We start from the raw sequence: 16,131 nt of genomic DNA, 5'->3' as shown, positions 1-16,131 counted from the left end.
ATCTACATGTCGGTGCAAGACTACCGACCAACAAGAATACTCCCTGCTCATCGCAACCACTTGAGCACAAAATAGACAAAGATGACAAAAATAGCAACGCCCGTCCAGAAAATCCACTTGTCCTGCTTGGCCCTTCGTTCAACCATGCGGATCGTGTCTCCTGAAATACCCAAAGTATTCGCAACACTGTACAATTTCCTCTGAGTGTTTTTGAGAATATCTCTCTGCTCGCCCAAGTCACCAAGCACAGCGCGACCTCTTTCTAGATACTCATCCAAGGTGGCATTTGTTGATGTGAAGAAGTTTTGTTCGCGAAGGGCGTGGTTTTCTCTCGCTTGGTCGCCAGAGTCTGTGCTTAGGGCGTATGGTGATTGGTATGAGGAGTATGGGTTTGAGCCCGATGCGCCTGTAGGTGTGGTGACGAAGCCGTCTCGTGTGCGAAACAGGGGGTTTGCGCCGGCGTCGCGGGAGGAACTCGCCATCGAGGCATCTGCGTAGGGGTTCTCAGGCGTGGCGTTGGCGCCGTGTGGACGACGGTGGCCTAGCAGATCATTGCGGTTGTTCTGGTGTTGGTTTTCCTCATGCTCTGCTTTGACGAGGGCGAAGCGACTGCGGTAGTCGAGCAGTTCGGCGCGGAAGTTGGCCAGGCGGTCTTGTGCCTTTTGCGCTTTCTCTGGGACCAGCTCTTGTTGAGCGCTTCTCGAGTAGTCGTCTAATGTTCGACTGAAGGATGTGAGGGATGTGGTGAGCTGTCCTTGAAGGGCGGGCGAGCTTGTCGCTGACTCGGCGTAGGCATCGAGGTCTTTGCGGATTGCGTTGGACTGCCGCAGTGCTGAGTTGAAAAGTGAGTTCTAGAGATTCCCATCAGTTACACATCCATCACTTTGCTCAGTTATTCCACATACCATGATTGGAGTAAATAATAAATGGTGAGTGAACTGTTGGTGCAAGCTGTCAAATGCTCCATGTACAAACATGTGAAAGGTGGCCCCTGCTCAGCCCTATGAGTCTTTCGGCCCGCAACCGACCTCCCAGCCCTGCAGCCTTGGCACTCAATCCCGAACAAAACTTTCCGTTCTCACTCTCCAAAACTTCTTCTCGCAACAACTTCCGACTTTTCGTCCCATCCCACACCAACTCTTCGGCCGTGAACCCCGGGCGAGCAAACGCGCAAGGAACCTTACGGGCGAGCCATTTCCACAAAACCCTCCCACCCACCTCCAACAAATCAACATGTCGCAGAACGACTCCGCCGCCTGGCCCGTCGCCGACGCCGCCCTCACCCAGAACATCCTCGATCTGGTCCAGCAGGCCTCCCACTACCGTCAGTTGAAGAAGGGCGCCAACGAGGCCACCAAGACCCTCAACCGTGGTGTCGCTGAAGTCGTCATCCTCGCCGCCGACACCGCTCCTCTTGCCATCCTCCTCCACATCCCTCTTCTCTGCGAGGACAAGAACGTCGCATACATCTGTAAGAACAAGCCCCCAGGCACAAGGGGGAATCACCAACTGACATGATATGCTACAGACGTTCCCTCCAAGATGGCCCTCGGTCGCGCCTGCGGTGTCTCCCGCGCCGTCATCGCCGCTTCCATCACCACAAACGAGGCTTCCGACCTCATGGGCCAGATCCGCGCTCTCAAGGACAAGGTCGAGAGACTGATGATCTAAGCTTTTCCTTCCTCCACTCTTCCACCGCGATCAAGCAGAAACTGAAGGATTTGCACACAAGGACAACGCAAACAATGATGGATGAAGAGCCTTTTGGGATATCATAGGGCGGCGTGCCTTTAATTAGGTTTTCCTCGCCGATATTTCTAGATGTTAGCTTTTGAGCAGATGAATGTGAAAAGCTTCTACCAAAGACATGATTTACTGCAAGTATATGTGAAGCTTAGAGTACAGGAGTTGGTGGAAGAAGAAGCACTGAGCCAAGTTGTTACCAGTGATCAAGGACACCAGAGTCTCGTCGCTGAGTCAAGGCAGTAGATCATTCCGACTTGAGTATGACCCCTCCGCAATGGCTCTTTATGCTGACCGTGGAGATATTAATGTTACTACGGGGTAGTTCCATGAGCAGCGTGATTGCTTAAAGGCTATGGTATTGAAAATATGCTTGACATCGTACACTATCGTCCTCCCCATGCATTTCTCTCGTCGTTAAAGCTACCGTACTCGGGCTGCGGAGACGTGACATTGCTTCCGTAATCGCGCGAATCCCAAGGCTTACCCTGACCGAGCTCATCTTGGGATTCCTCATCTTCATCATCGTCGTCGCCGACGGTGAAGGGCTCGTTCAGATTGTGGGTTTCTTCAGAGTCCACGTGGTCCACTCGGTCGGGCGTGTAGCCTTCGCGCACTTCCTCGGTTTCATCGCCGTCTGGGTAGGTTTTGCTGTGTGGGTTGTTAGTCTCAAGACGAGGAAGAAGTCGAGGGGTTGCGACTTACACAAAATGCTTCTGCTCGACCTCGTTCCATCCCGGTCCACCCTCTTTGCGTGCTCTCACGCGCTCGATCTCTTCTGCTTGGTGGTCTTCTACCACGAGATCCACCAGCTGGCTATTGTGTGAGTTGACAGTCACTGCCGACTCGGATGATTCGTGTCGAAGGAGGCTGCCAATAACCGGTATCGACGACTTCGCCTTTGACTTGCTGGTGCTTGCGCTACCGCGGCTGCTGCGACTGTTGCGGTGGTTACCTTGGTGAGCATTTTCCTGGATATCATGAATCTTGCTCTTCCGTCTCTCGCGGTAGTTCTTGCTGCCTGGTTGCAGAAGCTGGCGATTGGTCGAAGCTGTAATGATTTCTGGCTCAGCGCGGAGTCTGTCATCACTGTTGGCGTAATGTGTGTTGATAACAGGGTACTGTTGATGTCAGGAAGTGCATCAGACACATTTCGGGCAGCAAAACTCACATTCCAATCACCGAACTCCAACGCTCTCGCACTGCTGTAGAGGCGCTCCTCTTCGGCATCCAGCTCTGGCTCTTCTGGAGGTGATTGCGCACCATATCTGAATGATCCATGCGGTGAAGGTGACTTGCCACCTCCTGGACTCATCGTGCGAGCGCGACTGTTCCCGCCTAGAAGAGGGGTTTTTGCATCTGCATGACCTCTTTCGGGTAGCCAGTACTTTCCCTTTCCTCCTCTTCCATAACGCATACCCTCTCTCATCCTGGCAGCACGTGATGCCGACTGCTCGTGTGCGATGACATTATCTTCGGCATCAAAGTATCGGTACTCGTATTTGGTGCCGTAGAAGGTCTCCTTTGCGTCTTCGATCAAATCGCGTGGTCCAAAGGCATCTCTCAAGGCAAATTTGACAGGCATACGAGCATCCGAGATGGTTTGATCGGCATAATCGTGCCAGGAAAAGGCATACCAATGCGCTATGGCGAAGATTGGCATTTCGAAACAGATGGCGGCATCCTGGATCGCAGCGGCCACGTTATCTGCCGAGTATCGTGCGCTGACGTCGGGGATGGCACCTAGCCAGACAAGAATGGACAGGAAGAAACCTTGCCAGTAAGATGCGAAGATGATGCCCTTGATGCACAAGAACTTTGGCATGGGGCGGAAAGGCTTCAAGTCTTGGGACATGCAGACCCAGAATAGAGCAAGAGCATACAGACTAAGTGTGATGCTGACGTTGTATATGATACCACTCCACAAGTAGCCAGATGTGACACCAATGTATCCTTCTTGGTACGTGTTGGTAGCCTTCATGATGATGGTAGATATGGCAAGTATGGGCTTTATCCACGCATATTGCAAGATGCCACGCTTGACTGTGAGGAAGGTGTGAGGATCGGAGATGTCGACTTTGGGTAGACAATGGTTCATGGGCCAGAGATGAGAGACTGGTGCTCGGCCGTGCATCATGATGATGAGGGATCGTTCGCCGCCGAGGAAGTTGATCAGGAGTTGGAAGAAGGCGTAGAGGGTAAAGGCTTCGTAGACATCACGGAACGGGCCAATCCAGAAGGCTGCCTTGAGGGAGACGAGACTCGCCCATGATGAGGCCGAGTAGATAGGCACCCTGGAGAAGGTAAGCGAGAGAAAGGTTGCTAAGAGGTTCAAGGAGAGCGAACATGATCAAGATGCGAATAACATAGCGCTGTAGAAGCGGCTTGCGATAGTTTTTGCTAGACGAGTCAGTCCTGGGTTGCGGTCAGGGCTATTCACGATAAGGCGTACCTTTGGAGCCATGTTGAGCTAGAGAGAAAGGGTTAGCGGTTGAACGAATTCAGGTTGTCAAGTTATATGGCGTGGAGACGCACAGAAAGGTCAAGATAGTAGCGACCAAGGCAGCGACACCAGCAACAATGGTGACGGCGCGGGCGAAACGACTGCCTGTACCACCGGCGATGTTTGATTCCCTGCCCATGATGGAAACAGGCGAGTTTGAAGCCGAGCCTAAAGTATGCTCCATGTTGGCGACTCTATTCGTGCGTACTGGACATGTCTGCGACACTGGCTCGAAGATAGGAAGGCACGATTATGCGTGCCTGGGAAGGCTCCGTCATTTGCAGCAGCAGCAAGAACGGTGAAACTTAAACTCCCGTGGGGAAGGCACGCGCGTGCGCACGCTGCTCACCGCAATGACGGCGGGCTTGGCGGCCAGATCTAGCCGGTCGCGCTCCTTCCTGTTCATTTCCGTGACATGTGAAACTGCAACAAGTTTTCCCAAAGACGCGCTTTCCCTTGACTGAATGTCTCTCGTAGTCGCATCATGATAGTCCTAAGTGCAGCTGAGCGGACATGGCAAGCAACGGGCTTACAGCGCAGCCCTTGGGCCAACATGCAGGCTTCAACTGGCTCTTTCTCCTCGACCTGATTGTCTGTGGCATCCTGGCCCTTTTCTTTGTTTTCTACTTCAATCGTACTGTTTCCACCATCATCTCGTATGCGATCCGCGCCTGGACCTGGCACAAATACCGCGCTTACATCGACATCACATCGTTTCAACTCTCGATATTGGGAGGCCGCCTCTTCTTCAAGTCAATACGATATCATGGCCACAACCAGACCGTCTTCGTTCACGATGGCCACATCACCTGGCGATACTGGTTACGCCAAGTTCAAGATCCTCAGATCATGCAGAAAGTTCACCTTCGCCATCTAGCCTCCGAGACCGACCACAGCAGCTCCGATGGATCGCATGAAAAACCCCGAACTAGGAGTAAGAGCGTGGGAATGGCTGAAGCTGCGGATATAAATCGTCAAAAGAGTCTGCCTTGCCGTATCTTCGTCAAGGTCTCTGGCGTCGAGGCCTTCTTGTACAACCAGAGTCCGGTCTATGACAACATCATCGCAAACCTCCAGAACAAGGCTCGCACAAAGGACCCGAACGCTCCAAGCGCAGACATTCCACCTGCAGACTTCACCAAAGAGACAGCTCCCTCAGATGGTCTGGACCGTCAGGAAACTCCCAGTAGTGTCAGTGAATCTTTGTTAGCCGAAACAGCAAGTAGGACTACGACCAGGACAACCACTCACGAGAGCGCCATACCAGCCTTCCTGAAGATATTTCCAATTCAGGTCGAATGCAAAAAGGCTGCCGCAGCTGTTGGTAACGATTATACCCAAAGTATCCTTACTGCCAAGCTGGAAAATGCTAGCGGTAGGATTGACGCCGACGAGGCTGGTTCTCTGGATTTGTACAAGCTCATGTTCAACTTCGATTTCCACGATATCAATGTTGCCCTCAAGCCCAACATGGACTATCAAATGTCACAGATGCAGGCTGCTGCACACTTGGACCAGGATCAAGACCCCAAGGCCAAGAAGGGTCGTGGTATCTTTGGCTTCCATCCAATCCGCCGGCTACGCAAGATCTTGCGCGCTATTTGGCATGCAGTCTTGTGGTTGTTTACTTGGCATCGCAGCTCGAAGCGCTCTGTCAGGACTGCATCACTCCTCAGCGAAGATGAAATTCTTGACGGAGACTCGCCAAAGCTACCCGGTGAAGCACAATGGCAGGGACTAGCACGCTATCTGGATGAGACGGGCAATGAGCACAACGAATGGGATGATGTTGAGTATGCAAGATTTTCGAATGTTGCAGACGTGAAAAAGGCAAGCATGAATTTCTATTGGGATGTTCCAGGAAAGGTCTCGCAATCTCATATCACTGGTCAATCCAGCCTTTTCGATGAGGTCAATGGCCCGTCTGCGCCGGAGTATGGCTTAAATCTATCAGTCGACGGTGCTATCATCAACTATGGCCCCTGGGCTGACAGGCAACGAGTTACTCTTCAAAACATATTTTTCCCCGCCTCATACCATGATGCCGTTCCTGCACAGCGCCTTACTGTTGATCAGAACAGAGTTGCTACCGTCTTCAAACTCTTCTTCTGCTTGGAGAGCGAGATCACCCTTCGCATTCCGACACGTGAAGCCTCAAAAGATTGGAAATGGCAAGGACGTGCCGAAGGACACAAGACCCAGAAAACTGCTGAAACCGGATTGCGCAAGCGCCGCGGCAAAAGCTCCAAGAAGTGGTTCAAGAAACAGCAACAGACCACTGGTGCCGATATTCGTCCTTTCGGCTGGATGGACGTCAAGGTCGCTGCTGACACCACCATCAACTACGCCATGGACATGTACGCACGTCAGGATGGTTATCACAACAAGCTAAGTCTTGACGTCAAGGGTACCGAGATCTCATCCAGCGTCAACCATGCTATGTTGTGGAAGGCGGGAAACTTGTTGCTTGATGGCGATCTTTCAAATCCTCTGAAGTGGAATTCTTTACGCAAATGGATTTTCAAGATTCACGGTGACGGCCTCGATCTCTACATGTTGCGTGATCACATGTTCTTGTTGACTGATCTCATTGCTGACTGGGGCATGGGACCACCGCCTGACTTCTACACCTTTGTTCCATTTACGTATTCTCTGGACATCAACTTTACAAACTTCAAGCTGTTCCTGAATGCCAATGATGCCAATATCGTCAACGATCCTTCAGATGTGGAAGACAACAACTTTCTCGTCCTCAATGGCGAAAAGCTTCAAGCTTCATTGGAGATTCCGCTAGATCAATACAGACCGGCGCAGAGCAGCATCAAGTTTGATGTGCTTGCCAAGGACATGTCTCTAGATATCAGCAATCCTCCTCGCATCACCTTGCACAGTCTTCTACGACAGAAGCGACTTGCAACCCTGAAGAAGTTGACTCTGGGTGGCAGTCACACGTTCTTCGTAGAGCAATCTCCTGGTCTGACAGACATGCTGCAAATGGACATTGGTGGCACGGACTTGGAGTTACAAGCCTTCGGTTACCTTGTACGCATGTTCGTCAATGTGAAAGAAAACTACTTCGGAGAGTTCTTACATTTCAAAACACTCGAAGAATACCAGAATGCTGGGTCAGATGCTGCCAATGCGGAAACCAATATGGTAGGCCGATTCGCTTTCAGGCCCGCCAATGATCTTGATGTTGTTCTTTGCATCACTGCTGAACATCCAGTAATCATGCTACCAGCAAATCTCTATTCGGCAGAAACATACATCAAGCTTGAGTTGCCTGTGGCCTCGATGGATCTTCGTGTTGCCAACTACTATCTCGATCTTGCAGTTGATGTCAGTCCAGTCTCTGTTTCTTGGTCTGGCATACCCGATAATGAGGAAAGACCTGATGGCTCTTCGCCGCAGATCATTCTGGACAGTGCAAGTGTGACGGGTCACCGCTTGTTTGGTCTTCCACCAACAGAACCTGCATATGTTTCGAATTGGGATGTGAGTCTGGGTAACGTGTCAGGAGAGTGTTCGCTTGAATTCATCCAACAATTGGCCAAGGCTGGGAGGGCGGTGGCCTTTGCGCTCGATGACTTTGAGAACGCTCTACCTTTGGCACAAACCGCGGAAATACCCGAGGCTGTATTCTTGAGACTCAAGACTGGCTCTGTCTGTCTTTGGCTGAACGAAGGCAAGTCTTCTATACGTCTTTATTCGGAGCCCATCACTCTCAACCAGAACGATCGTGCGGATGGACTGTTTTCTTCCCGTATGCATGTCCACATTCCAAATATCACCGCGACTTGTGTCGACACAGACTCAATGGCACACCGAGGGTCTCGAGGAGATGTACAGCCAGCAAGCTGTATTGCCTTCCTCCAAACCAGTGTCGATTTGTCCATGGTGCAAAGAAAGGCTCACTTCATGGGAGAGCGCGAGAAGCAACAACATCACATTCGTCAGCAAGATGCTAGGACTGGCAGAGCAAAGTTTCTGATAGCAAATCGCGGGCCAAGCGCCGGAGAAGGCCAAGCGCACGACGAGGAAATAGAGACCGCTTTCACAGAACCGCCTTCCATGAAGCTGCCCAAGCTTCCCGATCCTATCAAGAAAGGACCTTCAAGGATGGAGCTTGCAGCAGACGGATCTATCAAATCGTCCATCAAATCAAGCTCTTCAGTCAATTATGGCTCAACTCAGAAAGCTTTGCCGAAAGGTGATCTCGACGATGTGGAACACTCCCGTCCCGTGATATACCACTCTAACTCAGGTGCCGCACAACCTCTAGGGACTGTAGGTCTGTGGAGTCCCTTCTCTGTACCCGATCCCAAGTATCTCAATGTCGATGCCGACTTGAGCAAAGTACCTCAGTTCTCGACAGTGGTTGACGAACCTGACGATCTCTCGGAAACATCATCGCAGAGCGATTGGGATATCAATCTTGATCAGGATGGAGATCTGGAGCAGTCCACATTCATGATTCGCATGGTTCCTGGTATTCGCATCTATGTCGAGCCTCGAATCAGCGAGACCATCGTGAATATCGTTACTGCTTTGCAGCCCAAACGTTCCGAAGACGTGATTGATACCTTCCAAATGGATGTAATGGGAAAGGTGCAGCAAGTGCAAGACCAAAAGAAGAAGCGTCGTGGTATCACTGAGCTGAATTTGATTGTGCCAAGCATCGACGCTAAGCTATTCAACGACCAGAAGCTTGATACGAGCCGAATGACAGCTGCTCCGGTACAAGATCAATTGGATGTCGGATTGAGTCACCTCAATTTGACGCTTCGGTTCAAACCCATTCTTGATACCGACACTGGATCTGCTTTGACTATGCACCTGACCTTGGAATCAGCACTCGCCAAATTCTCCAATCCCCTTGAAAAGAATACGAAGGCCGATGCTGCTATCCGTCTTGGGTTCGACGACGTGTTGATTTGGATGGTTTTTTCCAAATCAAAGTCAGTTCACGTCTCATTCAAAGATTTACTGGGTGTGATATCGGGTCACCAAGCAGACTATCTGGCGTCCGTGTTCTCGCGCTACGCTGCCATCGGCGCCAAAATTCAGAAACAAGCTGATGCGGTTGAGATTGGAGCCAAAGCAAGACTAAGAAACCTCACAGATTACTTGACTGAGCATGCTGATGTCTCCACAGACCCACCATATCTTTCGCGTATGACTTATGTTCTTCGTGCCTTCCCAGACCATTTCCGCAACCAGGAGTCATGGAAGATCGTTGCTCGTTTCCGACACATCTATGAGTGCTTATCAGAGGACAGCCGTGTCGAGTTGGAGCAACAGCTCACGGACGGCACCGAAGATCTGAAAAAGACATCTTCCATCCTTGAAACTTGGGCAGCATGGTGTAGCTGGGATATACCAAACGTGGAGCAAACTCAGGTCTTCAAGCTTCTGCTCGGTGACATCGAGGCCAAGATCCCAGAGGAAGACATCATACCACTGGATCTCACTCTGCGCGCTGGGACTGTACGCATTGCTGTTGAATCTGGAAAGGCGTCAAGTGAGGTGTCGCTTGGCAGTCTCTCCATTGGTGTCACCGTTATACCTCCAAGCTTGCCCTCTGGACTCATGCTTGTAGAAGAGAATCTTAGATCCAAAACCATATTCCAAGCTCATACCGCAGCATCAGTACTTCGACTCAACTGGGACATACTGGAACAAGCCGATGCGTTCATTGACATCTACTTCGAGCAAGTCAGTCACACGCTTGATTCATTACCAGAACCACCTCAGAAGGATGTATTGGACGACCTTTCATTCAGACAAGACTTCCATGTTGTCTTATCTACCGATGAAGGTAGTATTGAACTGGACACAATCAACCTCAGGCATGTATCCACTTGTAACAATCTCAAGATGTCTTTGATTGGGTCCGATAAAGCTTCGCAAGATTATGGCGAGTGTATCAGTCTGCTTATCTCGGCCAGAAAAGCATTTACCGAGCTACACGGCCCGAGCCAGAGGGTATGGCGCACTGATCTGGTATCACCAAGCATCTACATTGATGTGAAGCAGACGATTCGCGAGAACACGACCGCTATAAACGTCGGAGGTTCTTACGAGCAGCTTCACATTTCACTGGAGCAAGAAATACTTGGACTGCTTGAAGTTGTTGATCAACTTCTGGTCGATGAAGTGGCATATATCCAACGCTTCCAGAAGCATATAGAAAAGGAACAGAAAAAGAGTGTCGAGGCTCGAGGTGTACCCAAGCCGAAGAGAGAGTTGAAGTTGAATGTGGCTTTCTTAGCGGGCACGTTCTCCTTCAATGTCGCATTGCTGAAAGCACTCAATCTGTCGATTCGTGGTGATACAGCGAACCTTCGCGTTCAACCGATGTCCGGCTCCAATGCTGCATGGTCTATTGAGCTTCACCTTGGAACTATGGAGCAAGCTTTGATCCGAAAGGAGGACGGATCGAGGAAACAGAGGGCTGTCTTTCATACCCCGCCTGCGAGCAGCACTCTTGGTCTCAAATTTACCGAGGACAAGATTAACATCGACTTCTCGGGCGTTTTGGAGGAGGTTCTGCTGGAAGCATCTGCTGTGCAAAGTGTGTTGACAATCTTGAACCGACCAGAAGTGCAGGGCGTTCTCGAAGCTATCAGAGATCAGATATCGGACCTACGCCAGAGGGTTGCAAAGACTTTGGCAACAGACGAGAAGCCCGTCACTGCTAAGGCTGTGGCCGAAAAGTCGCGCGTACTCGTCTACGACGTCAACACTACTCTGGCGGGCTTCAAGGTGGTGGCAATTGCTCCTGTACTGACCGCTGGCAAGGCTCGGGCCGAATTGTCGTTCGGACTTGGAGCTGTACAAGCGACAGTGACGAACAAGACCCGTCAAGCTAGTGACTCCTTCCCCAACATTCACGGCAAGATCGAAGACATCGGCGCCGTCTTGACTCTTATTGAGGAAGGGAAGCGACGCCCTTGCGGTCATGTCGCTGTCAGTGTTGCAGTAGACTGCTCTACACAGGAATCGGCTTCCGGACCTATCACGAGAGATATCAAAGCACGCAGTGAGTCTTTCGATGTATTCCTCTACGCGGATACTGCATCGACTGTAGTGGACATTGTGACGCATGTCCACCGCAAGATCTTGGACCTCGATCTTTCGCGAGAGGTCGAGTACCTAAGAAGATTACGACACTCCAGAGACAAGAGACGAAAGACCATTCCTCCACCTGCTCCAGGCTCCATCAAGGAAGAAGAGGAAGTTGCGGTAGACGTCTCATCTACACGTCCTGCACTACTCGACTTTTCTCTCGATTTGCGTAAGATTCGCATTGTCTGGGTGGTCATTAGAAATCGATCCACCGCTGGCGATCAAGAACCTCAAGATCTCGAGGTGTCTTTCTCACGTGTGCATCTCGCTATTCAGAAACAGAACGAAGCTCGCCTGTCCATTCAGGACTTGCAAGTCCAAGTTGTTCCTAAACGCCACAAAGCCTTTGAAAGATCTGAGAATTCAGCTTTACTGCCTGAAGTTGTCTTCACTGTCCGCTATGAGAGTGGTAAAGATGGTGTTAGAATCGCATGCCAAGCTGCCGGTCAAGCACTTGATATTCGATTAGACTCTGGATTCGTTGTACCCGTGAGCATGCTTCAGAAATCTATATCTGCAGCCATCGACCAATACCGCGCCGCAAAGATAAATTGGCAAACCGACACAGCTCCCGATGACAACAAATCAACACCACGAGCTAGCCCGTTCGGCGACAAGCGCCTGGCCTCGGTCCAGGCAGATGTCAACTTCAAGGGTGCTCTGTTCTACATACAGGGAGATGCTCCTAATCAAGCCAGCGCTCCACTTCGTCCCGCGCACGTTGATCTTCCATACAAGCGCAATCGTGCAAACAGTCACGCTTCTCAAGACAACATTGCCACGTCATTACGAGCACCTGGCATCGCAATCAAAGTCGAGTACTCAAACCACCCAGAGAAGGAGCAAATACTCAATGGTGAGATCAAGGTTGACGGTTCAAGCAACACAGTGTATCCCGAACTGGTTCCTATCATTCTCCAGATTACTCATGGCATTAAGGAAGTCGTGAGATATGGTGAGGAGGAACGCAAGACTCCGTCGACCCCCAAGATTGCTCAGGAACAAGCTTTGAAGCTGCAAAGACTCCACGAAGACGACTCCCTGCTTACTTCCGATCCAAGTCAATTCTTGGGCCAGATGAAACTCAACTTAGGACTACGCATCTGTAAGCAGGAATTCGGCCTGAGCTGTCAGCCTTTGGCTCGTGTCAATGCAAAATCGCAGATCGAAGACATTTACATCACGATGAGCACCATCAACTCTCATCAATTTGGTCATTTCTTCGCTCTGTCAGCTACGGTCACCAAGCTCGGCGCTTCAGTCCAACACGTCTACTCTCGCGAGTCAACTTTCAGCTTCGACATGGAGTCAATATCAATGTCACTCATGAACAGTAGACATCTGACAGGTGGCTCCAGCGGCGTTTCAATGGTGCTTAAAGTTTCTCCCACCAGAACAGCATTGAACGTGCGCCAGATCCAGGATCTTTTGTTGTTCCGTGAAATCTGGTTCCCACCAGAGTTAAGAGACACAAGTGCCATGACAGCGGAGCCTTCACACCATGAGCCTGACAAGATGGCCGTACAAAGATACCAGCAAGTCAGTGCCGCCGCTGCTTTCCCCTGGAACGCCACAATCACCGTCTCCGAGCTTGCAGTGGATCTCGACTTGGGACAAAGTATCGGCAAGTCATCGTTGAGTATCAAAAACCTTTGGGCGTCTTCAAAGAAATCATCTACCTGGAAGCAAGACTTGTGTGTCGGTGTGGATGAAGTCAGCATCAACAGTACTGGTCGTATGAGTGGTTTCGTAGAGCTGAGTGACGTCTCTGTCCGCACATCGATTGAATGGCCCAATGCGGATCGCCAAGTACACAAAGCGCCTCTCATCCAAGCCGCCATCGGGTTTGGCAAGATTTCAGCAAAGAGCGCTCTGGACTACCAGCCCTTCGCATTTGCAGATATAGAGGCCTTCAACTTCCTGATGTACAACGTGAGAGACGGTCCTCATGCTCCAGACCGTCTGAAAGCAATTCTCGAAGGCGAAAAGGTTTATGTGTTTTGCACAGCGACAAGTCCTGCTCAAGCCGTTGGTTTGTACCAGGCTTTCGATCGTCTTGTTCAAGAGAAGCAGACTGCATACCAACAATCGATGGTGGATTTGGACAAGCAATTGCGGAGACGTTCTGTAAGCCAGACACAGGCTAAGGCGGGGCCTACGCCACCAGCGCCTATACGAAGACACACGACCGAGAGAAGCAAGAGCAAGTTCCCCATCACATTGCACACCGATGTCATGGTTATGCTCAAGTCTGTCTGCTTCGGCGCCTTCCCCAGCACCTTCTTCGACAACCAAATACTCAAGATGGAAGCTTCCGAGATTCAAGCACGCTTTGCGGTAGGCCTGGAAGACGAACGCGTACACAGTAACCTCGGCATGACACTAGGACAACTTCAAGTCGCACTCGCCCAAGTGAAGCGCGTCAGCGTACCCAAGACTCTCGGCGACATCTCCATCGATGAGGTTATAGGTAGTGCCACAGGCGCCAAAGGTGGCATCATCCTCCGTGTCCCTAAAGTCATCGCTTCCATGCAGACATGGCAACAACCACAGGACAACAACATCGACTTCATCTTCAAGAGTCTGTTCGAGGGCAAGGTCGATGTCGGATGGAATTACTCACGCATCAGTTTCATCCGCGGCATGTGGGACACACATTCTAGAACTCTAGCATCCAGACTCGGTAAACCACTACCTGAATCTGCTGTCAAGATCAGAGCCGATGGACTGGAAGATAAACCTTCTGGAAATGTAGATCAGTCAGATGGTACCAGCGAACAAAAACAAGGCAAGATCACAGCTGTCGTCAACGTTCCACAGTCGAGATTCGAGTACACGGCACTTGTACCCCCGATTATTGAGACACCGCAGTTGAGAGATATGGGTGAAGCTACTCCACCTTTGGAATGGATTGGTCTCCACAGGGAGAGGTTACCTAATGTGACGCATCAGGTTGTCATTGTGACTTTACTCGAAGTTGCTAAGGAGGTCGAAGATGCTTATGAGAGGATCTTGGGGTCGTCGTAGGTAAATTAAATGAAGGGAAAGGGGCCGTTTTACAAAAGCTCCCGAGTTATTCTTTTTTGCTTTCCCCATGTATTATAGACTTTTATGTTTCTACAATTATTTTAATGCCCTTTTCTTCTTACTACCGTCAAATTATGTTTTGCATTGTTTCATTATGATTGGCCAGGCATGTACACAGATGTCCATCGCAAGATCTTCTGACAGGCAGCTCTAAACCTTGTACACGATTTTGAAGGACGAAATCTTGCCGTTGCGATGCATATCAAAACCTTCATGAATCGAGTCGAGGCTGTCAAACAGCTTGACATTATTGGGCTTGATGGTACCATCCTCCAACCAAGAGGGAAGTTTTTCGAACAACTCCGCACTGAGTTCGTGATCCTCCACGGAAGCCTGTAATTCTTTCGTCAGTACATTTTTTCACACTTTGAAATTTTCTGCCCGAGTAACACTGACCGGCCATTTGAATTCTTTGTACTGATGATCCTTCAGGAATGCCGTCCACACGAGTACATCGGTGATCTTGACATGTTTGGCGACATCTTCCGTGTTTGCTTTGCCGGGACGTACTGTGCATAGTACGCCACCTTCTGATCTTATCGCTTGAGACGCTTGTGCTGAAGAGTCTGTTGAGCCGATGGTGTCGAATGTGTATTCTAGATCTGATGCGGCGTTTTTGATATTGTCGATGACGGCAGGGTCGTTGTAATCGAATACGTGAGTTGCGCCGAGGTTCTTTACCATGGAGAAGTTTTTAGGGCTGCAGGTTGTGAGGATGTTGAAGTTGTATATGCGGGCGAGTTGGATGGCGTAGGAGCCTACACTTGCTAAGAGGAGAGTCAGCAGATTGTCGTTTTTTCGCCTTTGGTTGACCAATGCTCACAACTTCCACCCCAGATCAACACACTGGTCTTTTCCTTTCCTTCCTTCCTGGGGATATTCAAACACGTCTTCGAGAACAAAGCCAACCATGCAGTACACGAAGCCAGTGGAAGAGTTGCAGCATCCTCCAGCTTCACGGATTTGGGAACCTTGAAGCTGATGCGATCGTCTGCGAAAGTATGACTTCCATAAGCTCCAAGTCCTTTGATCTCAGCACCCCAAATCAACCCAGCAATCACATCTCCCTTGTTGAGATTCTTCGCCTCTGTACCTTCTTCTTCGACAGTGCCGACGAAATCGCAACCCAATACTGTTCCTTCACCGAATGCATTGGAGTCGAGTGTTTGTACTATTTTTTGCAAATGTCAATGATGTTTATTGTATGGAAAAGGGAGAGGGGAAGTCGTACCATCAGTGGGGTTTTGAGCTACATATTGCACTTTTACGAGGCTTTGGTGTGGTTTGCGGGAGGGCAATTGGGCTTGTCCTTTTAGGAGGACTTGTTTGCCGTCGCGTTCGTGTTGGATGTATGATGTGCTGGTGGTCATTTTTGAGAGGGATCTCGGGAGGTCAAGTGTAGGAATATGATTAATTGCGAAGAGATGCGATGTCTCCTCGAGAGAGAGAGCTGTTATATGTGGACGAAAGACATCAGGGAGTACGTCATTGTAGCGATGTCAGCGGAGGCGGGGTCCGGTGGGTTTGAAGAGTTCGCTGTTGCTGTACCCCGAAATTTGGAGATAGAGGAAGGCGGGGTTCGGCTATTGTGCTCGTGTCCGGTTTTCCGGCAGCGCTTCCTTCATTCATGTTCGCTTGTTCTCATGATATATGGATAATCACAGATACCG

General features: G+C 50.3%; 5 protein-coding genes across 5 annotated transcripts; 2 read left to right on the top strand and 3 right to left on the bottom strand.

Annotated features, from left to right (window-relative positions):
• Positions 1–47: 47 nt before the first annotated feature.
• Positions 48–908, bottom strand: M438DRAFT_348211 (uncharacterized protein; the record flags this gene model as incomplete). The annotated part of the gene is made up of 2 exons (XM_029906089.1): positions 48–851; positions 906–908. 2 exons carry the CDS (start codon positions 906–908, stop codon positions 48–50), a joined length of 807 nt encoding a protein of 268 aa, XP_029757307.1.
• A 268-nt stretch (positions 909–1,176) lies between these two features.
• On the top strand, positions 1,177–1,863 carry M438DRAFT_302831 (L30e-like protein). The gene is made up of 2 exons (XM_029902144.1): positions 1,177–1,471; positions 1,529–1,863. The coding sequence occupies exons 1-2, from the start codon at positions 1,234–1,236 to the stop codon at positions 1,669–1,671; spliced, it is 381 nt and encodes a 126-aa protein (XP_029757306.1). The 5' UTR covers positions 1,177–1,233; the 3' UTR covers positions 1,672–1,863.
• A 110-nt stretch (positions 1,864–1,973) lies between these two features.
• On the bottom strand, positions 1,974–4,516 carry M438DRAFT_348209 (DUF300-domain-containing protein). Its single transcript, XM_029906088.1, has 6 exons — positions 4,279–4,516; positions 4,196–4,213; positions 4,090–4,143; positions 2,915–4,037; positions 2,449–2,864; positions 1,974–2,394 (listed from the first exon to the last, which is right to left on the bottom strand). Exons 1-6 carry the CDS (start codon positions 4,428–4,430, stop codon positions 2,130–2,132), a joined length of 2,028 nt encoding a protein of 675 aa, XP_029757305.1. The 5' UTR covers positions 4,431–4,516; the 3' UTR covers positions 1,974–2,129.
• Positions 4,517–4,691: 175 nt separating this feature from the next.
• On the top strand, positions 4,692–14,525 carry M438DRAFT_348208 (uncharacterized protein). The gene has a single exon (XM_029906087.1). The coding sequence runs from the start codon at positions 4,760–4,762 to the stop codon at positions 14,399–14,401; it is 9,642 nt and encodes a 3,213-aa protein (XP_029757304.1). The 5' UTR covers positions 4,692–4,759; the 3' UTR covers positions 14,402–14,525.
• On the bottom strand, positions 14,280–16,124 carry M438DRAFT_96549 (NAD(P)-binding protein). The gene is made up of 4 exons (XM_029910440.1): positions 15,693–16,124; positions 15,285–15,632; positions 14,858–15,228; positions 14,280–14,794 (listed from the first exon to the last, which is right to left on the bottom strand). The coding sequence occupies exons 1-4, from the start codon at positions 15,829–15,831 to the stop codon at positions 14,612–14,614; spliced, it is 1,041 nt and encodes a 346-aa protein (XP_029757303.1). The 5' UTR covers positions 15,832–16,124; the 3' UTR covers positions 14,280–14,611.
• Between the last annotated feature and the right edge of the window lie 7 nt (positions 16,125–16,131).

The sequence above is a fragment of the Aureobasidium pullulans genome, assembly GCF_000721785.1.
Source record: "Aureobasidium pullulans EXF-150 unplaced genomic scaffold scaffold_20, whole genome shotgun sequence".
NCBI lineage: Eukaryota > Fungi > Ascomycota > Dothideomycetes > Dothideales > Saccotheciaceae > Aureobasidium > Aureobasidium pullulans.
The sequence above is the reverse complement of the archived record's forward strand: the minus strand, read 5'-3'. Positions and strand labels throughout refer to the sequence as shown.